The following is a 27,450-nucleotide window of genomic DNA, read 5'->3' as shown; positions in this document are numbered from 1 at the left end:
CGTGAAATTAACAATACCCCGAGCATCTTAGAAAATGTCTTTAATTCTTTGAGGAACAGGTGTGAAAAGTGCTTGGAACAAGGAGGGGGACACTTTCAGCAGCTGCTTTAATTTATTGTTATAACAAGGAGGGGGACACTTTCCGCAGCTCCTTTAATTGTTTGTTATTGTTATCACGATTATTCTTTAAAATAAAGTTATATAGTCATTAACGTTATTGAAACTGACAGCTGCTATACAGCTCGTTGAGGAATGAGGTTAAGTTGGTCGCTATAAGCTACTCCCTACGTCCAATGTGTCAGAGCCAACTTCGACCACGTTTTTATTTGAACGCTCGTTATAATACTTTAAAGCATTTTAAATGTTTCCATAGGACTTAACTACAGGGATGGCCATAAGTACGGAATAAAATTCATATCTTTTGATTGAGTTAATTTTTTTAAAAAAGCCGAAACACGTTAACTGATTTTGATTTTTTCCATCTCTCGGTTATATAATAATTAATTTTTCTTCAACCCCCTAACCCCAGCTACCCCAATTTTTTTTTCAAATGGAAACATATGGCATTAAGGGGCTCGTTGAAAAGCTTATAGAAAACCGAATCCAGCCATACCAAATAAACAAGTTTTATTTTTTCAATAACAAGTTTTTTTTCATTTAGAAATTGAAACAACTAGATAATTTACAAAAATAAACTCAATGTCGCAAATGCTGAAAATGTCCTCCATTCACTATTTGGCATTCTCCAAGACGATAGTAAAAGCTGTCCACAGCATTCTGAATGACTTCAGCTGGTAAATTATGCATCTCCGCCCTAATCTTGTTCTTTAAATTCTCAATATTATCCGGTCTGTCCTGGTAGACTCTTTCTTTCAAATATCCCCAAAGAAAATAATCCAGGGGTGTTAAGTCGGGGGATCTTGGCGGCCATTCAACTGTACCCCGTCTACCAATCCAGCGATTTGGAAACATTTCATCTAAGTATCTTCGAACATCAATACCAAAATGTGGGGGAGCGCCATCTTGTTGGAACCAAATTCTTTCATTCGGTATATCTGGATCAATTTCATGAGGGAAAATCACAGCTAGAGCAGGTATCAGGTCAAATGTTAGGAAATCCAGGTAGCGTGCGGCAGTAAGATTTTCTTCAAAAAAGAATGGGCCCAAGATTCTGTTGTTGATGATACCTGCCCATACATTAACTTTTTGTGGATGCTGCGTATGCGATTCGCATGTCCAGTGTGGATTTTCCTGGGACCAAAAGCGATAGTTGTGCCTGTTAACCACTCCATTTAAATAAAACGTAGCTTCATCCGAAAAAAGTACGTCTCGTTGAAAACCATTATTGTCGTCACACCGTCTCATCATTTCCTCACAAAATTGTAATCGCCTATCATAATCGTCTTCCAAAAGCTCTTGGACAAGACATACCTTATAGGGGTGGTATTTCTCTTGTTTCAGAAACATTCGAATTGCAGTTCGAGAAGCATCGTGATTGCGGGCCAATGAAACAGTTGAAGTATGAGGATTTTCAACAAGTTCTAATGCAATGTCTAATTTCTTTTCTTCATTCAAAGCACGTGCCCGTCCAGTTTTGGGCAAAGTCTGTACTGTACCGTGTTCCTCAAATTTGTGAAATATTTTACTAACTGTCCCTTGCGAGATTTGGTTTTCGGGATATTTCGCATTAAATAAATCGCGCACTTCAGCCTGACTTCTTATTTTGTCTCCACATCCAAGCAATATCAAGATTTCGATGCGTTGCCTTTCCGACAATACCATTGCAATTCAGTAAATAACTTGATTTTGACACAATAGTAACGTTTCGAACTCCAATTTACAACTAAAGCGAAAAATTAACCAGAAAGCCTGGCAAGTAAGTGGTGCCAAAAAAACGCAACATAAAAAATATATCTTTTTTGCGTTAGCAGTGATAGGTACAGTTTCAAATTCTTTATTTTATTCTGTGCAAATTCATGGAGGATAACACTGAAGATAATTAAATTTTATTTCACTTGTTAAGTAGGTGTTTTATACAACCCTAAAAACCTTGCTATTGAAAAAATAAAACTTGTTTATTTGGTATGGCTGGATTCGGTTTTCTATAAGCTTTTCAACGAGCCCCCTCATGCCTTATGTTTCCTTTTAAAAAAAAAGTAGGGGTAGCTGGGGGTTAGGGGGTTGAAAAAAAATTAATTATTATATAACCGAAAGATGGGAAAAAATCAAAATCAGTTAACGTGTTTCGGCGTTTTAAAAAAAATTAACTCATTCAAAAGATATGAATTTTATTCCGTACTTCTGGCCATCCCTGTATAGAATAAATATGCGCAATTAAAACAAAGACACATGTTTCACTTATTTGTACATAACTTTTGGAAGAGTTAATCTACTAGAATGATAAAATAAATAAATTAAAAATTGGTACGGTGTAGTTAGGAAGTTTTAACCAAGGTCTTTAAAATAAACTGTTTATGATACAAATTAAGTTGTCCTAAAGTTATGGAATAATTCGAAATTTCTTCAAACAGACGAATGCTTGAGAATATTATTGTGGAGTCTCCTTCCGAATTTGCATGACCGTATACCTATATTCCGAAACTGCTTAGTTTAATGGTAAAGTTTTAGTGAGCAAGCAGGTTTAGCGTTTCCCATCGGATGTGGATTACCCTTGGATATCGAGGAATAAAGTCTCGGTGTACCAAAATGAATCAATTCCCGCATGAGGCTGATGGCAATCTCGAGATCAATGGAGGGCGACATGGCCGCGATGCCGTGGTACTTCCACCCCGGCCGCATTGTTACACTAAACTACCGCCTTATCTTCACATTTATCTAGGAACATCCTCAGCAAACCGATTCGCATAATGTGGCAGAGGTCCCCAAACAAAAAAGGGGGTCGCTCAGATATTCGATAGGTGCCCTGCTGCATTCAAATGAAACGGTGTAGAATTAATGGAACGGTATTCGAACCTTGTACAGGGGATTTAGGTGGGTCCTAGTTTTTAGAAACATCATCAAATATCAACATTAACAGTAACATTACTAGATTTTTTTTAAATAAATATCCCATTGCGTCAGATAGATGAGTTAAATTTTATAAATTCAAGTTTGTCTAACAAGAAATATATCACACTGAGAAAGTAGATAATTCTCCTCGACACAATAATCACTAAAACATATCACACAGTATTATCACTGAAAAGAGATAAATATTTGATCTTAATTTTGTGATGACAATAACAAGAATACGTTGTTGAACCTTTATGTCATAAAAGGACGAGGGGATGCTGTATAAGCGTGTATAAAGAACTAAGACATTATATATATGGAGATCTTGGTAAGGTAAGATAAAGTGGTGATTGTTTTGTATCAGAGACTCTCAAACAAAAGATTACTGAAAGGAAATTTTGTACCTACTTATAAACATATAAAAAATATGGTATAAAGCATATTATACCATAAATTATTTTAAGCATGCTCTTTTATGAGTTTCTTAATATGTATACAGGGTAAAAATGAAATGGTTGTAGCGTTTTACGGATAAATTTAAAACAAAATGGTGAATCTTCAGAAGACTTTTTTTCCAGACATGATGACGAAAAGAATACGCCTGAAAAGAATAAGTTGTTTCTCATTTTGTATAAAGCTATGTACAGTCCGTACGATATTTGTTGAGATAGAGTTCCAAGAAGACCCCTGCGTCACTTTCTTGGAATTAACCGCATTAGACACCCGAGGTAGAAAGACATTGGCGGATAATTTCAAGGCTCTTGGTAAATTGTTACAGTAGTTCCGATAACAGAACTTTGGCTTATTCTTATGTTGGAACTTTATCCCAACAAATATCGTATGGACTATACATGCCATATATTTTTTAAATTCTGGGGCGGAAACCAACTGTGGAGTTATATAATTTTTTTATATTTTGTGTTTATCCAAGGTTTTTATAAACTTGTAAGTTGTAATTTGTATAAATATAAATTCATTTATATACCAGCGATGAGGTGGGATCTATCTTAGCTTCCTCGATTCGTATTTGTATTTCTCATTAAAAGTTTTAAATATATTTATATGCATTTAATTTTTTTTACCAAAATATAAAATATTTTAACACATTTTAACTGTTTAGATTATTTTTTAGAACTAAATATTTTGTATTTTCAATCAAATAAATGCTTTATTAACTACTAAGAAATGTTTATGTGCCAAATGCAGGAATAAATGATTTAATTGGCTAATAAATTTTATTTTTACCAATTAAATACTTCCCTCGGCGTATTTATATGTTGCTAGGATGCATCCGAGGGGTGTTTCGCAGAGGCATTTTGGTTGTTGCTGTTGCTGTTTAAAATCCTCATAGTTCAACCTTCTATGCACCCTTTGGAAATAAATGGTGAATAATTATACCATAGGACAGAGTATAACTAAGTACCAAAAAAAATTGATTGAGAAACTCGGAATTTCCATACCACTGTGGCATTTGGAAATTAGGTTCATGATTATTTCCAAAGGAAAACAGTTCTGTTCCATTACAATATGAGCCATTTTTGAATACCTAACTATTCAATAAATCGAATAATAACTCTAAAGTTACTTGTTTCAAACGAAAAAAGCAATAAGAACTTTTTTATAAGAATATTAAATATGGTGTAATTATCAAATGTTCAAAAAATCTTCGTAGAAATTTAGACCCTTTTTAGGATAAAATGAACATTTTTTACGGCTATGGTTTTTTAACTTTTGATAATTGATAATTTAAAACTGTATTTCTAATAAAAATATAAATCATATACATTCTTCCTTTGAAACCAGTAGCTTTAGATTTGATTTATTGAACTGCGTGGGGTAAGCTTATTCGAGATAAAAAACAATACTATCTCAAAAATTACTAGCATTTGAAATAAAATGGAAGAGATTTTTTTCTTACAAAAATATTTTTTGATCCTTTTGACAATTTTGTTTAGTTTCATTTTGTACACGGTTAGGTCGTTTTCTTCTACATACAGGGTGTTTGGTGAGTCGATGCATTCCTTGCAGGAGGTGATAGTACAAGTGATTTGTCATATATTTCCTTAATATATCACATTCCGAAAACACTTAATTTCCGATCTACAGGGTGTTAAAGTTTTAATAAAAAAATACAAATTTATAAATATTGCGGAAACCGCTCAGAATATTTTAATTAAATTTTACAGGCTTTGACAGTTAACAACAATACATATTTTAGGATAAAAATATTGTTTTCAGTATCACCAGTGGCGTGCGCATAGGCACGTCTTTGGATATTTTCTTAAAGTAAAAATTATTTTTGAATTTCTTATTCAATTTGGAAGAGAAAAGGTATCTCGTCTGTTTTTCTTATGACACACCGTTTTCGAGTAAAAAAATTAAAATCGATTTATTGTATGGCGTAATCCGGTTTCAATAATTTGAAAAATGGCAGAAATTATGCACTTAGTTTTTTTTTTTGTACCAATTTTATTAATATATCGGCGTCGTTTTCCAAACAGGCGACTTCCAAATATCCGTGTCTTTGCAAACACCTATCGAATGGTCAGTGAATCAGGAACTGTACACGACAGGCTGTATATGGAAATTATCTAAACGTTCTGATATTAAAGAAATGCAAAGTAACAAATATTATTAACTATCGTTATTATTAATAATTTTTCAAAACGTTTTGAAATGCTTTTATTTGATATAATTTTTTCCATGCAAGCTCATTCCGTATCAAAATGGATTTTTTTAAAGGTCGATCAACAGTAACTAATTTATTATGTATAACTGAATTTATTTCTGCTAGTATTGATGCGAGATGTTAGTTTGTTATTTACATAAACTTTCCATGTAAACTGCCTCCTTTTGACTTGTATGCCTCTGATAAACCTGATTAAATCTTATCTTTCCCACAGACTTCAATATGTAGAGAATCGAGGTCATAAATCTGCAATGATAGAAACTACTTCAAATGTACCGCAAGGTTATATACTTGGCCCCCTTTTATTCAGTATATTTGCAAATAATATAGTTAGGGGTAAATTAGTTGGTATCTGCAGACAACCAAAATTTTGTTTTACAAAATTTTAATTATCAAAGCATGCATCATCTCATATAAATGTAATGTTATGTCATTTACCTGTAAACGAGGTTTCATTATTACATTAATGAATGCAGAATAAAATTTATTATAAAATGATGTTACAGTTCCCTATACCCAAAGTTAACAGTTATTGTGTAAATTGGAAATTATTGATTTCAACACAGAAAAATCTACGGGTATGATGTGTTTATTTAAAGCATCGCTCTTTTTAATTTAATATACTGAATTATTGTTTTTGATGAAGATATAATGATAATAAAAATTACAGTTAATTAATCAGATATCGTTTATTATTCAATTCTTTAATGCATCATTTAATCCACCGTAGATTTTTCTGTGTTGAAATCAATAATTTCCAATTTACACAAGAACTGATAACTTTGGGTATATGGAACTATAATATCATTTTAAAGTAAATTTAATTGTGCATCCATTAATGTAATAATATACAGGGTATATATACATTTGAAATATTTGAGTAAATTCAACTTTAATGTCACAATATTGGCCATAAGTTCTTAAACACTCTGTATGAATTTTTGAAAATTTGACAAACTGGTTGAATTCCATTGCTTTTATATTATACATGCTAAATTTCATTAATAAGTGAAGCAAAATGTCGGAGTTATTCTGTTTTCAAAAATCACTTGCATCCACTTTTTCGAAAAGTGATAATAATTTGAAAACTGTCATATATTGGCTTATAGTACCTTATATGAAATTAGTCTAGAATTTACCGTAGAATTACAAATTGCAAACATATACAGAGTGTTCCATTTGAAATAACAGAGTTGATGATAACTTCCGGTATAATCGGAAGTGCGAGAAAGTTGACACTATTTTCATTGAATAGATCTTTTTGATAAACCCCTGTATACAAATGACAATGAAGTTCACGCCCAACGTCTCTCAACAAAACACCTGGATTATTCGTCGGTACACCAGGCTGACAAGGCAGGAATTAGGGTACCGCTAGATACGTAACGAATAAATTGATAGATGCGAAGCTTCATATCAGAGGTAGACATGTGAATGTTATTATGCAATGACGCGGACAGTGGGATTACTAAAATGTAGTTGATGCTTCGCCATCATTAGTAAAAATAGCATGTATTAAAAACTTCGACAATTTCGCCTGTGACCTCGGTAAATGTTGAAAGGTCATTTTCGTTTTTGACACGATTAACCGCAGAACATTTAGGCAACTGTTAATTATTGTCTACAATCGCTTTCTTTATGAGAAAGAAATTATTATTTTGTTAATTTTTGCTGGTACTTATTACTACGTACTATTCCTATATATCTTAGGGTAAGTTCCATGTGAAGCGGTTATTGTGTAGCACTGCCCCTTTTAGTTTCATACTATTATGCAAATACTTACATATACAGGGTGATGTCAAAGTTGAGTCATTTATTTTAAAAGCTGGTGGATCTCATAAAAAAAGTCGATTTACCAAACATTGTTTATATAAAAGTTGTCAAATAAAGCAATTATTAACAATTATTTAAAAAAAAACTGAAATTTACCACTGATACTAAGTATGTCTTTTTTTTGTAGTTGCATTGTTTTGCGTACGCGTACGTATATTCTTTTAATGTAAAGAGTGCAATCGTTGTGTCACAGCCAACCATGTACCACATTGCAGCCGCCCTAACATTTCCCATCTCTAGTTATTACATGGCTTCACTTTTTTCGTTAGTTGAAATAGAAATTTTTTTTACTAATTTTGTTAATTCTGTATCGAAAACGCAGGAGTTTGTAGCAAATTTATAGACAGCAGTAAATGCAATATTAAGTCAAAACTGATATCAAAAATGTGGTAAATAGCAAATTATATTGTGAAATGGCTGTGAGATGAGATGGTAGTTACGCTATCACAGCGTAGTGAATCTATTTTCATTTTAACCAGTAAATTACACCCATAACATGTGCGTTTCAAATCAGTCCTTCAACTTCTCACACAACCCTGTACAATATCCAATTTTTCGACAGAGCAGAAGTTAAGGAAGAGCATGAAATAAAAAGTGATAGTATTAAAAGTGCCGTATATTGCAAGTAGGTCGGGGTGTAGTTTCAGCGGAAATCCATTCTTGGCTCTATTTCTGGTAAGCCAAAAGCCAGGATCAAGATTGGTTCACGATATATGACCAGATTTCGCAGACGATGCAATGTTTTATTCCGGTAAAACCGGAATTGAATAAGATCAAGACAGTTTTATGGTGATAGGATATCGGTACTAAACACTTTAATGAATATTCAATTTATTTCTGAGGAAAACTGTTTTTAAAGTAACTTTATTGCTTATTTTGAATCTAAAGATACGATGATAGTTATGGTAAAAATAACAGGTTATTTAATAAAATAATTTAACTTTAAGTAAAATAAAAAAGTAAAGTTAGGTAAACCGAAAATGAGCCCGTTTGTAAAAAACAGAGGGGTATATTTTCTTCATTAGGTAGTCAATTATACACAAATTCTAATAACACGTATTTAATATTGTTTTTTTCGTAATTGAGTCTAAACAAAATTAGTTTTCAAGAAATAGGGTTTACGTGAAAGAGTTGTCATACAAGGCTGTTCCGAATTTTAATCAGGATAATTAAGGACCCCATAGAGCAGAGGTACCCAAACTTTTTTGTCTCGTAGACCACGTGCCATTTTTTTTCTGTTTTGGGTAGACCTCCGCCTTTCTAATATTGAATTGTTACAAATTTATCAACTTCAAATATGTTTTTGACAGCTGACAAGTTTTTACAAGTTGCAAAGCGAATAGCCTAATATATAATTAGGTGCAGTAAATAAAATGTTTACTATGAAATTTAACGTGCGTTCAAATAAAAACGTGGTCGAAGTTGGCTCTGACACATTGGACGTAGGGCGTAGCTTATAGCGACCAACTTAACCTCATTTCTCAACGAGTTGTATAGCAGCTGTCAGTTTCAATAACAAAGCGGCGATACAGCGCTTTGACAGATGACGTTTAAGTTCATTTGCTATACGCTACGCCCTACGTCCAAATTTTCAGAACCAACTTGACCACGTTTTTATTTGAACGCTCGTTATAATAATTCTTAAACAGTTTGATATACAGAGTGTCCCACCGGGAACTGCGTCGATCGATATCTAGGCCTACTCCGAAGAATTTGAAAAGTTGGCAACATGGCAATGTCCCTGGGCGAATACAACTAAAATATCTAGAACTCTCCAGCACTTCAGGTTATTCCGGAAGTCGACACCAACTTCGTTATTTTAAATGGGACACCGTATATATTATTACATTTTCAGATTCTACGTGAAATTTGAGGGTCACTTTATTACATATTCCCTATACCTAGGAGTTATAGAATTTGAGATATTAATTTTTAAAGAAGAAATTTGACTGATGCAGGGGTCTGCTGAGATGCCAGTAACTCTTTTCAGGAGCGTGATATCATGTGTATTTTTTGGTACCTGTAAAGGGCAAAGGAACACTAAGTTATCGTATACCAACAAGTTAAAACAATTAATACTAGGTGTTTCATTTTTCCTGTTACCTTTGGATAACTTCAAACAGATATAACTTCGTTAACTAAAATGGAACACCCTCTATCGTATGTAGATTGAAATTTCCTTTCAAGCCATATAATCATTATTAGGATTGCCGTTACTACTTTTAGAGATATTTACAGTTTTCTATTTTTTGGACAGTTTTTCTCGTATCAGACCTGTTATTAAATTGGCCATGACCAAAAACACTCCAAAACAATGAAAATAACTTGACATTTGTCAAGTTAGTTGTCAAATTGTGTCGGAATAGTTTTTACCGAAAATTTAAATAAAAATGCCTGGGTATCGTTTAAATTACACTTAAGAGGATTATTTTAATTTGATTGTTATTATTTCCGGTGTTGTGTATTAATTTTTGAGAAACATGTAATCAGAGTACCTTATATCTACGCCACTGACTTATGGTGAGACTTTATTTTTGGGAGTTGAATGTCACTTTATTAATGTATCGTGCACTCAAAATTTCGGTTTCATATCCTCATTGATTCAGAAAATATTTAGAGACATAGTACCTAAGTCTTTCTTTCAAAATAATAAAAATTTCGTTGGGTGAGCAACTTTGTAATACTAGATAGAATAGACAGTAAGTTCGTCGAATTTTCGAGAGACAAAGTAGTTGATACAGTAAACCTATTTGTTATTTTCCTTCCTTCCTAAATTCCCTCTTATACTTTACCAAAACACTGTCTGCTACTTGAATAAGGTAAGTTGATGATATTACTATACAGTCCGTTTTACCATAAGACCTTATCAGTATTTAATTTAGCCATTTTTTTTATTAAACAATGGTTCCACAATGTACACTAATACTACTTCTAAATTGTCTCTGATATTTTTTGTGTAGACATATGTAGTAGATAAATCAATTCCTTACTCTATAATGCTCCATGGGTATGGCAGTTTTAGAGTATCTGGTTAGTAATTTGCACTGCAGTAAACAAAGTGTATGCGATATGTAAAGGATATAAAAATTTATACTCCCACGAAATGGAGAATGAGGAAAATGTACCCAACGAAAATATTGTATTAAATTATTTAATTTCTGATTATCATTTTCCAAACCATTTATTGTAATTTTCAGTAATATTTGCTATTTTCTATAATACAATAATATAAGCACTTTTAAATGAAGTGTAACAAAAAAGTATAGCAGATGTAGTTGACATTGGGAATGGCATTTCGTACTGTCTCTTGATTAAATAAAAAAATAGACTGTGGGGCTGTGTATCTCTATTTTTACAAGTGTTAAGGAATATTCACAACGAAATTGAGAAATAGAACACCATTTTAAATAATAAATCTAGTTTATCATAATTTGCAGCCTTTTAATCTGGGAAAAAACTGAATACAAAAATATACATAAAAACTATGAACTTCTTCTCTACACATATCAGCATTTCGTACCCAGAACGGCATCCAAAACTCCGTTAGACCAAACTCTGAAGTTTACTTCATCATAATTGAGCCTTCCGTACAGAAATCCGGGCATTGTATTTGTTAGCAAGTAAACCTTATCATTGTATACCTTTACATCAGACGGATAAATCATTTTTTGATCATCTTTCTGTACGACTGATATTGTATCCAGTGGCCGCTCAATATTCCAACAGCCTAGAGCATTCTGATTCACAAGCCCAAGGAAGAGGGTACCTGAAGATTTGTGGAGATCAGCTGAAGAGGTTTGAGAGAGTGGTCCTCGGTCTCCAAGACTCTAAAATATGAAAAAATTCATAAATTATAATAAATAGAGCTATCAGTCTGGAATTAAAAAGAGAGGTACTATGAAAATTAAGCAACTACTTTTGCCTTGCTCGCAGGGCTAGGAAAATGTATTTTATGTTTTTTATACAGGGTGATTTTGAATAGAGTAGCACAAACGCTACCAGTGCATCTAGATGAAAAAATAAGGCGAATTAACTAAATATACCTTAGACAAAACTTGCACTCCTGAGGAATTACAGGGTCTTGAATTTTGTAGAGCCAACTAATGTTTCCTTCAATTTATCTTGAACGATGTGGCGTAAATCATTTATATTTGGTACAGACATTTGTCCAGTGCGGACACATAATTTCTATTAATATTGTTTAAATATATCCACCAGAGGCGCTGCTGTCGACTACATGCAACATATTACTCCAAAGAATCTTTCACCCTGTATGAAAATACATATCTTATTTATAATTTCGGACGTAACAACTAAAAACAAACATTTTTTCTCTCTTGCATTTTTTCGATAAACGCGATAGTTTTTTTAGATAATTTACGAAAAACAAACTTCGGAAATTTTACAGCGCCAATGGTTGCAGTAACAAACACATCAACACACCATTCTGTAACAGCAAAAAAAACGCCTTTCTCGTAAAGTAATTTTAATAAATTTATTTAGGAGTATTCTTTATGTAACAAATAACAATATTTTAAGTGTCTAATTTAAGTAATAATATCTAATTTAATACTACCTACTGTAATCTCGAATTTAATACTGCAACATAACGTTATTTTAAAGTAAAAATGTTATAAAGAATATTTTGAAAGTAGTTCCCACTTTCTTTTGAACACAATCTAACACGATTTGTTTGAGGATTTCCTGCTTAAATTGATAAATATGGGAATACTTCGCCAACATCATAGATGCTCCTGGTAAATCGGAAACAAATTTGCTGAGTAAACAATTTGCTATTTTTGTGTTGATGTGTCAGTGTCATCAACGGTTTCAAATAATAGTTGTTTAATTATGGCAAATTTTACTAACAATGAGTATGTTGATATGCTCCAAGTATTTTTTGAATGTCACAAAAATTGTGTTGCCGCAACAAGATTGTATCATGAGAGATATCCAAATCGCCGGGTTCCCCACTGGCAAATTTTTCAGCTGTGGAAAGAAGGTTGCGAGAAACAGGCTAAATTCAACCTAAGCGTGAGGGTAATGGACAAAGACGGTATATCAGAAATGTGAACCTTGAAGAAGCTATACTTATCAATTTAAAAAAAAATCCTCAAACAAGTACAAGAAGACTGGCTACACAGTACAGCGTTTCGCAAAGACTTGTTTGGAACTTGATTCATGATAACCTTTTACGCCCCTTTCATCACCAGCCGGTTCAAGAATTAACTCCAAATGATTTACCTGCAAGGATTGTTTTTTGCCAGTGGTATTTTAACATGTCCAGACACGACTTAAATTTTTTATCTCATATTTCGTTCACCGATGAGGCATGTTTTCAAAGACATGGCTTAGTTAACCATCGTAATAGTCATACATGGTCTGATGAAAACCCCCATGAAATATGTCCATCAAGATTTTAGTACAATTTTAGTGTAAATGTATGGTCAGGAATTGTTGGAGATGCTCTAATAGGTCCATTTATTCTCCCCCGTCGACTGACAGCTCTTGAATATCTTCGATTTTTAAATGAAAATCTCCCAATATTATTGGAGGATATACCACTAGGTGTACGACAAGTTATGTGGTACATGCATGACGGGGCTCCGGCACATAGTACCTTAGCTGTCAGGCAATGGTTGAATTTAAATTTTCCGGGACGTTGGATAGGTCGTGGTGTCGATGCACCCGTTAGTTGGCCTGCCCGTTCACCGGACATTACCCCACTTGATTATTTCTTATGGGGACAACTGAAAAGTCTTGTTTATGCTACTCCTGTTAATACTGTTGAAGAATTGCGTCAAAAAATCTTTCTCGCAGCTGACGATATTCGTAACAACCCAGAAATATTTGCAAGAGTACGTCATAATTTTAATCGTCGTGTTAGATTGTGTTTACAGAAAAATGGGAACTACTTTGAAAATATTCTTTAGAAACTTTTTACTTTAAAATAACGTTATGTTCCTTAGTATTACATTCGAGATTACAGTAGGTAGTTTTAAATTAAAATTTATTATTTAAATTAGACACTTAAAATAACTTGATTTGTTACATAACGAATACTTACTGTTCCTTCAAAATAAATTTATTAAAATTACTTTACCAGAAAAGCGTTTTCCTTTAGCTATTAATGAGTGATGTGTTGATGTTTTTGTATTACTGCAACCTGACTGCAACCATTGGCGCTGTAAAATTTCCGAAGTTTGTTTTTCGTAAATTATCTAAAAAATCTATCTAATTTAGTTGTTACGCCCGAAAATATAGAAGATATGTATTTTCATACAGGGTGAAAAATTCTTTGGAGTAATATGTTGCATGTAGTCGACAGCAGCGCCTCTGGTGGATATATTTAAATAATATTAATAGAAAGTATGTGTCCGCACTGTACAAATGTCTGTACCAAATATAAATGATTTACGGCACATCTTACAAGATAAATTGAAGAAAATATTGGTTGGCTCTACAACGTTCAAGATCCTGTAATTCCTCAGGAGTGCAACTTTTGTCTAAGGTATATTTAGTTCATTCGCCTTATTTTTTCATCTAGATGCACTAGTAGCGTTTGTGCTACTCTATTCAAAATCACCCTGTATATTTATCTTAATCAAATTTTCACTTTGTTACATAGGTGAAGCACCTTATATATTTTTATACATTTTTAGTCGACCTAAATGACACGATATTGAGAAAAAGATCCCAAAGGAATTTTTTCTCTGCCGTTTATTATTTTGTACAACATAGTCAACGATTTTCAAGATTTTGCCAACTTTTGTTTGGTAAATAAAACAGTTTCTATGTTAATTTTATAATTAAAATGTTCACTTAGTATCCTCTGAATTAATTAAAAATTTGATGAACGAGGAATTTAACAGATTATAACTTCCTGTTTACTGCAAATTGAGAACTAGATGTCCAAATAAATAACTTGATTGCAGACTTCCGTGGCAGTTGTTAGAAGTCGAACAATTCCGAGTCGGTTGCAACTTTGTCGGTTTAGACTTATTGATCTTTCGAGAGGCATATCGCTTTCTTCTTGAGAAGAAACTCTACAACTAAAAGTTAAGTCCTCTGCCTGGTATTTATATTTGCTGTGTGCATTGCTCCTGTGTCATTCCTGATCTTGATTTTTGCAGTGGTTCTCTATTCTTCTTCTTGTGCTCTTTTAATCCTGCTTGAAAAAGATGTTAGCCTGTGGTTGCCGCCAGTGCACTAGTTATTTCTTCTTTTGGATTTGTTATAGTTGCTGTAGCGAAATTGAGGCCTTTGGCAAATATATCTGTAGAGTCATCATCTACCTGAACAGAGGCTTTAGATATGTTTTTTGATTTTCCTCATCTTCTGCTTGTTTGTAACTTGCTCTCCTGTGTATATCAACAATACGAAATGGTCAATGAGAAATTTTGAATGTAATTATAATTAATGTTATCAATCTCAGCACGGGTGCATTGATTGTGCATTGAAACTTTGCACATTAAATAACAGAATGCCTGAATCAAACATGAATTTCCTAAAATAGTTGTCTTCCATGACTGGAAAATCTTATTGGCATAAGCAACCTTCGTTCGGCCAAACATCAGGATTTCTTTAATGTTGTTCTTGTATGTATATATTTATCTTTAACAATGTATAGAGATCAGGATATTTCGGTTTGGTTTTTTTAAGCTTTTCTAACGCAGTAGTTCCAACATTTACCATGTACAGGTGCAGAGGTATAAATCGGTACTCTTTGGACAATTTACATTATTTTCAACAATCTTAGCGTTCTTGTGGCTACTGCACTTCTGCTTCCTGATTTTCTTTTAGATTATTATTTGTAATAAGCATTTCCGTTTTTTATTGTCCTTCATTAGCTAAATTAATTGGCTCATTACATTTAAGTTATGTTTTTATTGTCAACAAATAAGCTATTTATTTATTTTTCGGAAGAAGTAAAATTTGGTTCAAACTTATACGCAAAAATTAAGAGCTAGAGTGGCATGAAGTCTTATGAAAATCAGAACGGTATATTATCATAGACGACGAAAAAGAAAATGAAAATGTAACTATCTATAAGTGTTTCAAAAACAAATTACATAAGACATATTTATTTTTAAATATCAGTTTTCACGTTTTCAATATTTACAGCCCAGCACAACAATTTCTAGAAAAACTATAGTTAAATATTTCGGTTTTTTATCATTTATCTTATTGGTAAACATTCAAACAACCTACCTGAAAGTCATTCTCATGGTATGACCTTGTAGCTAAGGCTTCATCTCGCAGTATTCTAGTCGAGACTTTGTAGATGTGAGTTCCCGCCATAGAATGGAAGTACAAGTCTCTGTAACCGTCTGATTTCATGGCAGTCAGTTCAACGCTGAAGACACCATCGTTCCACTGGAACTGGTGTCCGGCAACATTAAATTCTCCTCCTAGTGGTTCGAGATAAAAGTAATTGTGTGTCACCCTCCAGGATTTATTTTCCTTCAAACTATACACTATCAGCCCATAACCACCTGAAAATAACTTTGGAAACATTAAACTCTGAATAATTAACAAAGAAACATGAATTATTAAATAGATGTGTTAGTGGAATTGTCCTTTATACACTGTTCCAAGAAATTAAAGCCCCATTTCTGAAATGTAGAAGTTAGGATTGGTGTTATAGTCTGGCTATAGCATTAGTCCAGGTTTCAATCCCATTGAACATGTCTGGAGTAGGATTAGAAGACAATTAATCTGAATCGGCCTAATAACATGGAGGACGTGTTCTTGAAATACGGATTGAAATGAGCCACGAACCATGGATGCGAAGATGTAATCCGAAACAGAGATGAAAATTTTCATATAAAAATTTGCAACTTTAAGATTTACTTTTTTTAAAATTATATTTTAATGAAACAGTTATATTGACGCAAATCATTTGTTGCGAAGCTAATGTTACAAATAACTAGAGGATACAGTTTAAATTTGTTATTTGTGACGAAATAAGTTAGTAAAATTATTTTAGTGGTGCGTTAATTCCTTGGCAGTGTATTTTTCTTTATTCTGGCAATGCAAAAAGACTGGAAAAACAGAAATATAATAACTTTTTCTTTACTTTTTAAATAAATAATAATAACTGAATATGGCGAATGCATTCGATCTCATTTTGCCATTTTTCTCGAAAACATTGCGTTTTACGAAAAAAGTATTAAGAGACACACAAGTTTCTAAATTCAATGGTTTTCTAGCGAACTAATAATTTTTAAGAAATTCAAATATGCGACTAAATTTTTTTGGCTCCAATGACAAGGGGCCCACGAAAAATTGTCTTAAAGGGATTCCCCGCCAAAAAGCGTAACACCACATGTCATAAAACCCCTGTGTACCAAATGTAGTGATTCTCATACAACGGGGTTCTGAGATATAAAAAAAGACTATTCTTACGGGTCCCCTAAATTTGTCTTAAGAATCTGTGACCAAATTTTATCGTATTAATTTCGTGACACCCTGTATAAAATGAAATAAGTGATAACAATCGTTTTTAAAAATGTGCACTTTGCTGATTGGTATACGTTAATAAATATTTTCGTTTAATTTAGTGCGCGATTCATAAATATCCAAACATACATTATCTAGCATATAATACTGTATTTATTTATTAGGTACTAATATAGTAAATGAGATTTTTGCTAAGGTTAAATGTCATGGAGATCAGCTTAAATTACCTACTTTCTCACTATAAGTTTAACAAACAAATAAATTACGGATATTAGCGTTTTTAGTACTTTTTTTATTATGGACGTACAAATAATACTTTGATGTTGTCTTCCCAATTTATTATTCTAAATAACTGAAAATATTTAGTTTATGATAAGTTTATTGATAATTTAAATGTTTGATAAACTCTTTAAAAAAATTGGAGGGTGAATATATCTGCAAAATGAACTTATTTAAATGAAAGAAATTGAAAATTCTTAGTAGCGCTCTAGAATTTTGGATTCCTCATTCTAAACTGGTTGGCTTTGACAGACGATAGCGAATACAATAACTAACAGTTTTTGTGTAAAGTGGAAGGTTTAATAAAACAATATATCATCGTATACACGAATATTGACCATTGACCTACAACTTATTAACATGGTCACCCTATATTCGCCTACGTTGTCAGTACATACTTATCTACACAGTGAGCCAAATTCGACACTTTTGGTGAGTTTCTCTTATTTCCCGATACTATGAAAAGGAAGTATTTTAGACATCACGGGCTCGATTTTTAAGAAACGTTGAAAACCGCTGCTCGATATCTTGATTCGTTCAGTAGTTTCTATGATTTCCTTTCTTTTTTTGTTGGTGAATTTATTTGATTTTTGTAAGAATTTAATTTTTTTTGTAGAATCCACTAGCGTAAACGATAATTTATATTTGTAAAATGGAACGGCTGTTACAAATTCTCTTCCCACTATAGGGCTCTCGAAAACGGTAAGAGATACGAACTAGCTTAAATGGGGGCAAAGTTGCGTAATCAGGGGACCAACATTATGCCTCTAAAAAGTCAAGGCTAACATAATTAGTTGTTTCATTTCAACCTTGTTTGAGGTGATAATGAAAAAAGAAGAGGACTTTCTCATGACCACTTTTTGCCCTCTATCGAATGGCATAATCAATTTTTATATGTAACCTTTCGTCTATCCAGGACCATCATCAACTTCATTTTTTTAAATACAACTCTGGAAATTTTATTACATTTTTTGCAAGCTCTCATGACCCCCAATACTGTATTGCCTAAGCCCGAACCAGATTCAGACGTTTTGTCTCGAAAAATTCATCTGAGTATTCGTTCCAAATTTATCTAAATTTTGTATTTACATTTCTTTGTTTATTGAATTATAGTAGACTGTAAGTGTCGTTCACAGAGTCAAATCCATCTAGTTATATAAACTATTACCACCACGCATTACAATAAAACATTTATTATTATTAACTATTACCACCACTTGGTCATACATCACTCGATAAGTTGTTACGTCAAAATTAAAACATTATTACAATTTTAATTTTATTATGATAAATTAATTCTTAAAAATGCATATGAACAACCAAACCGCCAACTGAATATTATTCTTTAAAAAATTTCAGTAAATGTTCAAAAACATTTTCGTTTTGGCAAAGGTTGAAAATGAAGATCAGCGTAACATTATAGGAATTTATTATACCTGTAACCGCAATTGTGAAAGAGCATGTCAGATCTATTTGTATGAATATCCTGAAAAAAGAATAGATCGGAATTTGTTTGAAATTTGAGCACTCGAGAAGCCTAGAAATAACTATGGGCACGGGATTAAAACTATAATAATGTTTTATTTTAATGGGTGGTCGTAATAGTTTAAATAGCTAGATGGATTTCACAGGGTCTAACGACACTTACAGTGTACGATAAACAAAAAATCTAAATAAAAAATTTAGATAAATTTGGAACAAATACATTGAAGATGAATTTTTCGAGACAAAACGTGTGAATCTGGTGCGGGCATAGCAAATAGTATTGTGGGTCACGAAGGCTTGCAAAAAATTTAATTAAATTTCCAGGCTCGTATTTAAAAAAATTAAGTTGATGATGGTCCTAGAGAGACGAAACATTACATATAAAAATTGATTATGCCATTCAATAGAAGGCAAAAAGTGGCCATGAGAAAGTGTTCATCTTTTTTCAATATCACCTTAAGCAAGGCTGAAATGAAACAAAAACGGATTTCCAAAATTTCGGTTTTTTTTCAAATATTTCAGAAACTAATTAAGTTAGCCTTGATTTCTTAAAGGCATAATAATGTTGGTCCCCTGATTATGCAATTTTGCCCCTATTTAAGCTAGTTTGTATCTCTTGCCGTTTTCGAGATCCCTGTAGTGAGAAGCGAATTTGTAACATACTGTATATATTTTCGATTTTCGAACGCTGTAAAAATTCGTTTCAATATTTTTTTGTACCTATTATTCAACTGTTTGTTGATACAGATAAGTACGTCATGGATGTATTGATGTAAAGGAAAATGTATGCTACACTGTAAAGGTACAAAGATGTAATGTTTGACGCTTATACGAATACATTGAATTTTTTTTAAAATATCATAAATGATATTAAATTAAATGTATTTCTAAAAAAAGTAATAGAACATCATAGAAAATGATAAAAATTTCAAAATGATCTTTACCTCTTAAACTTAAACGAATCAAAATATAGAATTGCGGTTTTTGCTATTCGACTTTTCTCGAAAATCGAACCGGTGATTTTTTCTTTTGGGAAGTAGGAGAAATTCTCAAAGAGTGTCGAATTTACCACCCTCCCCTTGTGCAGTTTTTGCGAAACGTTGTATAGACATATATGTAAATGTTTAGTTAGTTACATAACAGCGTAAATAAAATAACTGAAAATAATTAAAAATCAGTAGGGAAATACCTACATATTTGAAGAAAAATTTATATTTGTGCCGAATTTTGTACAATAATTGACCTAGTCTATAATCTGAAACAATAATATTTTTCAATATCCATCAATTATACTTCAGATAAATAGAGACTAAATTTAGTGTTATTACATACCTAAATCCGGTAAGTAGGCGTAAGCGCTATCACAGTCGGTTTTGCTGACATCTACAGTAACGCTAGCTAAAGTAGTTGTAGGTCTTAATTGATCTAAAGGTATGACATATTGCTGGATCACTTTATCAGTTTGTAAATCCATAATTATAAGAGTGGTTGGTTTGACCTTAGTTTTGTTTCCTAGAAATAAGAGAAAATTAAAAATTTAATAAATGCATATACATGCGATGATATCATAGAGAAGAAATCGAAATAATTCAGGAATTCAGGATATTGCAAATTAACGTTGAATATGTATAAATGATTTTGTATCAACGACGTTACTACACAATTTAAGAATTGCCAAAATAGAAAGAGTCAAAACTAACATTTTTCCGAAATTATTTCTTCGAAGACAGAAAATTAATTTTAAATCATAGATTTAGCAGGGACTGGATGGAACGTAGAAAACGAAATAGGGGTAAGGACCCAAAATGTAAATGAAATGGAAATAGTACAGAGTCACATTAACGCATTTGAAAGTCTATACCGAGGTTTATACAAATCAGAGCACATATCTTTATCAAATTACATATAAAAATTTAGAGTTCTAGGTCATGGAGTCTTGGGAAGTTATCATATTGGAACAAGTTCGTTGCCAAGAAAGGCGATTTGGACAATAATTCCCTCGAGTATACAGGATGCCTCACTTCACTATTGATATCTCGGAAAGTACTGATCTGATAAATTTGAAAATTTGGGAACCTAGCAAAGGCAGTAGAACCAACACAGCTAAAATATTTAGTACTTTATGGCACCTCCGGTTATACCGGAAAAGGACATTAACTTTTTTATTTTAAATGGAACACCCTATACAGGGTGGCCCACTTTTTTCTATCAAACTTCAAGAAGCAATACATTATCAAAAAATAATGTTAGTTTGCTAAATAAACTATACCCACAAATGTGTACTTTTTGAGATACAGCACGTTAAAGTTTCCCGAAAAAAAATTTTTTTTCGAACTTTTCTATAAGTGATGAGGTTTCACTCGTAAGATTTTTATAAATGATTTGTCACTGTACGTGTGATCTTTGGAGAATTTTTAAATTTTTTTACCTTACCAGTGGCGGAGAAAATAGGGGTCCCCATTGCTTTAGTAAAAAGATATTAGTATGCCACTGGCTTTAAATTTAAAAACCAATATTCTTTGGATTCTCCGCTTAATTTGGGACAAAAAATTATCCTTGTAAGTTTTTCGTAACTATTGTCATTTTCAAGTAAAATTTATTTACTTATTTCTATACAATAACGTGGACATATTACCATGTGAATGTATTATTTATTATGTTTTACTTGCCTAAACACAATTTGCCTAATTCTAATACAAGTGTACATAAAAATCTGATAAGTCGAGAGTTTCTCAAATCGTAAGATGCCTTCGATATTCTTCAAGATTGTTTGGCGTTGCTATCGCAATTTCCGTAAATGTATTAATGTCAATTATTAAAGTCACTTTGGCAAACAATACGTAGGTATTTGTAACATATAATGTGCTAATTTTATTTATTAAAGCGAATTAAAACAAACCACACCAGAGAAAATAAGAGTTTATAAACTATAAAAAATATTGGTTTTTAAATTTAAAGCCAGTGGCGTACTAATATTTTTTTAATAAAGCAATGGAGACCCCTATTTCCTCCGTCACTGGTAAAGTAAAAAAATTGAAAAATTCTTCAAAGATCACACGTACAGTGCCAAATCAGTTATAAAAATCTTACGGGTGAAACCTCATCACCTACAGAAAAATTCGAAAAATATATTTTTTTTTCGGGAAACTTTAACGCGCTGTATCTCAAAAAGTAAACATTTGTCGGGTATAGTTTATTTAGCAAACTAACATTACTTTTGACAATGTATTCATCCTAGAAGTTTGATAAAAAAAGTGGACCACCCTGTATATTATTGCATTTTCAGATTTTACGTAAAATTTGAAGGTTACTTTAATGAGTATTCCCCATACCTAGGAGTTATAGATTTTCAGATATTTATTTTTTAAGAAAAAATTTGACAGATGCAAGGGTCCGCAGGGATGCTAGTAACTCTTTTCGGAAACCTTATGTCAAGCAGATTTTTGGTACCTACCTGTAGGGGTAACACATAGATAACACTAAATTATAGTATACCAACAAACTAAAACATTTAATATTAGGTGTTTCATTTTTGCTGTTACATTTTGATAACTTCAAACAGCTATAACTTTGTGCAGATTAAAATTTCCTCTCAACCCATCAAGCATTTTTAGGGTTGGCCATGCAGAAACAATCCAAGAACAATTAAAATAATTTGAAATTTGTCACGTTAGTTGTCAAATCTTTGTTATGTCTCTAATAGTTTTCGCCGAAAATTTAAATAAAAATGCCTGGGGATCGTTTACCTAAATTATTACTGATGAAGATTATTTTAATTTATTTTTTATTTATGGAGAATATAACAAAGTAATTTGAAGAACAGAGAATTTACTGCTTTGCACATTGTCCATAAATAAATAATAATAAATTAAAATAATTCTCTATGTATAATTTACGCGATCCCTTGGCATTTGTATTTAAATTTTCGCTAAAAACTATTAGACATAACAATAATTTGACAAGTAACTCAAGTTATTTTAATTGTCTTTGGAGTGTTTGGTTATAGTTCAGACGGTATCTGTTTCAAAATGTTCATATTTGGGTGAACCGTATATCCATTTTTCTATGCGCTTAAAAAAAAATTAGGCTTAACTTTTGACGGCACAATATGTTAAAAAAATTCGAAAAATGTCATATTTTTCTTCCTATTTAATTATATCTTTTCAAGAGTTGATTTTAGGCTAAAATGGAACAGGAAAGAAATGTTTGTAATATATTTTTTTAAAAAATATGACTAGTTACAAATCAAATGAATNCTGCTTTGCACATTGTCCATAAATAAATAATAATAAATTAAAATAATTCTCTATGTATAATTTACGCGATCCCTTGGCATTTGTATTTAAATTTTCGCTAAAAACTATTAGAGACATAACAATAATTTGACAAGTAACTCAAGTAATTTTAATTGTCTTTGGAGTGTTTCTGGTTATAGTTCAGACGGTATCTGTTTCAAAGTGTTCATATTTGGGTGAACCGTGTATCCATTTTTCTATGCGCTTGAAAAAAAATTAGGCTTAACTTTTGACGGCACAATATGTTAAAAAAGTTCGAAAAATGTCATATTTTTCTTCCTATTTAATTATATCTTTTCAAGAGTTGATTTTAGGCGAAAATGGAACAGGAAAGAAATGTTGTAATAATTTTTTTTTGCAAAATATGACTAGTTACAAATCAAATGAATCACGATTATTATTGTAAAAATCGAAAAAATGCCAAAAATGGGTTTAAAAAATTTTACTTATTAGGGATTTTTTTGGAGTCTTTAAATTGGGTATAGAACTTTCATACTTGGCTCAAGAAAACTTCATGTTATGTAGAATCGTCACACCAAATTGCATCAATATAGATTCTATTAGAGCCAAGTATGAAGATCCTATACCAATTTAAAGACCCCAAAAAAATTCCCTAAGTAGTAATGTTTTTTAACTCCATTTTTGGCGATTTTTTCGATTTTTACAATAATCGTAATTCATTGGATTTGTAACTAGTCATATTTTGTAAAAAGTTTAATTACAAACATTTTTTTCATCTTCCATTTTCGCCTAAAATCAACTCTTGAAAAGATACATAATAAGTTAAGCCCACGTTTTTTTATGCGCATAGAAAATTTTCATTTGTAGTGATATTTGAAAGCAAACGAAATAAATCCATGTGAATAAAAACATCTACATAATCGCGTTGTCGAAATATTGGTTTCATTCTACGGTTTTTTGTTGACGATTCTCCTAACATTGTTTTGGTGTTTAACTTTTATCGGTAAAAGTACATTTTGATAAAAAACTCAAGGGACAAATATTAAGTTTGGAAATGCTCTATCCATATTTGATATGTCTCAAATCCTTCTGTAGTTCGATACCATAGTTTCAATTTATAGTTCGATACCTTTTGATTCAAATTTCACATATATTTTTATTTGTAGTGATATTTGAAAGACAAAAAGCCAAAAATCTCCGTGGTTATACGATTCACCCAAACCAAAACAGATACCCCCTAGTCTATTATAAACAATTTGACAACAGGTCTGATACGAGAAAAACTGTTCAAAAAATAGAAAATTGCAAATATCTTTAAAAGTAGTAACGGCAACCCTAACAATGTTTAATGACTTGAAAGGAAATTTCAATCTGCATAAGACAGAGTAAAAAAAGGGGTGTTCCATTTAAGTTAACAAAGTTATAGCTGCTTGAAGTTATCAAAATGTGACAGCAAAAATGAAACACTTAGTATTAAATGCCCTTTACAGATATCAAAAATCTACTTGATGTCAGGCTCCCGACAAAGTTACTAGCATCTCCGCGAACCCTTGCGTCAAATTTTTTTCTTTAAAAATTAATATCTCAAAATCTTTAACTTAGGTATAGGGAATATTGAATAAAGTAACCCTTAAATTATCCGAAAATGCAATAACATATAGGGTGTTCCATTTAAAATAAGAAAGTTAATGTCGACTTGCGGTAAACCGGAAGTGCCATAAAGTTTTAAATAGTTTAGCTGTGTTGGCCGTACTGCCTTTGCTAGGTAGCCAAAGTTTCAGATTTATCGGATCAGTACTTCCCGAGATAACGATAGTGGCTATTCCTGGTGGGACACCCTGTATATTTTCAATTACTCAGTTACAATTAAACATTCAAACTTCAAACTTCGTGCAATGAAATTCCATCAATGATAGCGTAGCTTATAAAACCAGTGATTGTAATACCATTAGTTTTATAAACTACGCTTATCTAATGGTAGCACTGGTTTTATAAAATTTTATAAGCTACGCTACCAGATACGTTAAAGTAAGGCTGACATTATTCTCAAATAGGCGCTCAGAATTCAGATACTAATCTATCCAAGCTTTGAACAAAATTGGTAACTTAAAGTGTGTCGCACTGTCACTGATTCACCCTGTATACTTAAATGTTATGTTAGTTTTCGATTGTCTCCATAGAATGCTCTATTAAAAGCCCACTTATTGGACTAAAAAAAGGCGTAATAATTGAAGACACATTTACAGCATAAACTTTAAGTGGGATTTGCAATTGGGTTATTATCTAAATTAGTTATTATTCACATTGGAATGATTTATTGTTGTTGATGCAATTATTTATTATTACATTACTGAATGTGTAATACAAGTTTGTAAACATATTTGCAATTAGAGCCAAGTAAGGAAATCATGATATTTGTGTGTATTTTTTTCACCGTTATTGTGAAAGACATAAATAAATTAATTACGACAAACAGGAATTGATATTTTAAAATTTGTTTAATATTTTTCAGAACAAATATTGGTTTTCATTTAGTTAGAAAGGATCGCTTAGTGCATGAAAGAAGACCGGTATATTGATATCTAAATAATATAATCAAATAAATATAATCAGGAATAAATTTGCTGCGACAAATTTATTGATGTAAAGAGAGATATTTCTAATTTTCCTAAACTATATATACACTGTGTCCCAAAATGATGGAACAAAATTAATATTTTTTTCCAATTCAGATTTCAAAAAACCGTTGAGACAAGTCAATTAGTAAATAGAAATTGTCACTTTTCTGCAATATTTTCTATTTTTTTGAGCCATGTTTCACAGACCCATAACATTTCCGACATTTTTTTTTAATAGGACGCTCAACATTTTATGGTATAAATAGGTAACCCTTCTAAAGACGAATTCAGCGATATAAGGCTACTTTTTTGTCATAGTTGTCAAAAAAAATGTAAAAATTGTCTTTTATGTGTACTGACGACTATTTCAAACAATCATAGTTCTTTCTGTACTTTAAATAATATACATATCTACTCTTTATTAATCCTTTTCTACTTACTTTCAAGCTTTTTTTTCTCCAAAAAAAAAACATCTATAAACGCATAAAATTCACCAGAGTACCTTAGGTATAACGTGAATCGTTTTAGTTCCAATTCTTTCGTTAAATTATTTTGAACAATGGTTGCCCGTTTAAGCGAAAAACAGATAATTGAAATTTTAATGATTGGATGCGGAAATAAAATCCATAGTTAACAGGTGTTATGTGACTTATTTCACCATAAGTATCTAGATTAGAGAATTAATTGAGCTACAATAAGTAAAAAATTTGAAGAAACTGGAAGTATAAAAGATTTACCTGAATCGGTAAGCGAAAATGACCGTCAAAATGTGATGCTCGCCGTTACTGAAAATCCTCAGTCATCCATTAGATCTATCTCAGCCAACTTCAACTTGTTGAAGTCCTCAGTCCATAGAAGAATTATAGGCAAGTGGCAGTTGACACAGGCAGAAGATTACAGTTTTGCGAGGAAATTAGAAGTTTATTCGAAAGACAACCCAACTTAATAAAATCCCATAATTTTTACTAATGAAATAAATTTTTGCATAAACGGAACCGTGAACAGACAAAATACTAGGTTTTGGAGCCTAGAAAATCCGTATTGGATGCAAGAAAAACATACAAAATTATCGGAAAAAGTGAATATTTGGACTGGAATTATAGATAATCCCATACTGAGACGTTATTTCTTTCCAGTCCTGGAATTAATTTTTCCTAACCCTAATGAACACGATATGCCTGCTGGTGATGTCTGGTTCCAACAAGATGGTGCCCCTCCACATTTTCGCTTCGATATAAGAAATTACCTGAATGAAGTTTTTCCAAATCGATGCATAGCCAGAAGAGGGCTGCTTGAATTGTCACTACACTCCCCTGACTTAACCCCACTATATTTTCTTTGGTGGAGTTATCTTGACGGATTGAAAAATCGTTTCAGAGAAGAAGCGTAATTGATAACTTTGAACACCGAATTGAGAATTGTGCAATAGTTAATGGCGGCCACTTTGAGTATTTGCTGTAATAAAATAAAAAGTAGTACCTTCCTACTAAATTATTGTTTTCATTTTATTCCTCCATTTTCTGACAACTATGACAAACAAGTAGGTATAATATTATATTGCTGATATAACTCATCTATCGTTATTTGTCTTTAGAAGGTGTCTATATTATACTATAAAATACAGGGTGTTTCATGATATATGCGCAGGACTTCAGGATGTGATAGCTCGTCCAAAAATTTGAAGAAAAGTTTGTATTAACTTACCCTCTAAAATGCACAATTTTCGAGATACAGGGTGTTGAAATTGTAAAAAAAAATTCGTTTTTTGCGAATATCTCCGGAACCGTTTATCGTACAGAAAACAGCTTTTGTAAGC

General features: G+C 32.0%; 1 protein-coding gene across 1 annotated transcript in view; it reads right to left on the bottom strand.

Annotated features, from left to right (window-relative positions):
* Positions 1–10,863: 10,863 nt before the first annotated feature.
* LOC108903528 (L-dopachrome tautomerase yellow-f2-like) overlaps positions 10,864–27,450 on the bottom strand; it is a 30,767-nt gene continuing 14,180 nt past the window's right edge. Inside the window, exons 3-5 of the mRNA XM_018705747.1 lie at positions 20,093–20,272; positions 15,746–16,029; positions 10,864–11,361 (exon numbers count right to left, since the gene is read on the bottom strand). Of these exons, the coding sequence (XP_018561263.1) occupies positions 11,041–11,361; positions 15,746–16,029; positions 20,093–20,272 (785 nt within the window). The 3' untranslated portion in view covers positions 10,864–11,040. The remainder of the gene's footprint in view (positions 11,362–15,745; positions 16,030–20,092; positions 20,273–27,450) is intronic.

This window comes from Anoplophora glabripennis, unplaced genomic scaffold, assembly GCF_000390285.2.
Source record: "Anoplophora glabripennis isolate ALB-LARVAE unplaced genomic scaffold, Agla_2.0 scaffold94, whole genome shotgun sequence".
NCBI classification, from domain to species: Eukaryota; Metazoa; Arthropoda; class Insecta; order Coleoptera; family Cerambycidae; genus Anoplophora; species Anoplophora glabripennis.
The sequence above is the reverse complement of the archived record's forward strand: the minus strand, read 5'-3'. Positions and strand labels throughout refer to the sequence as shown.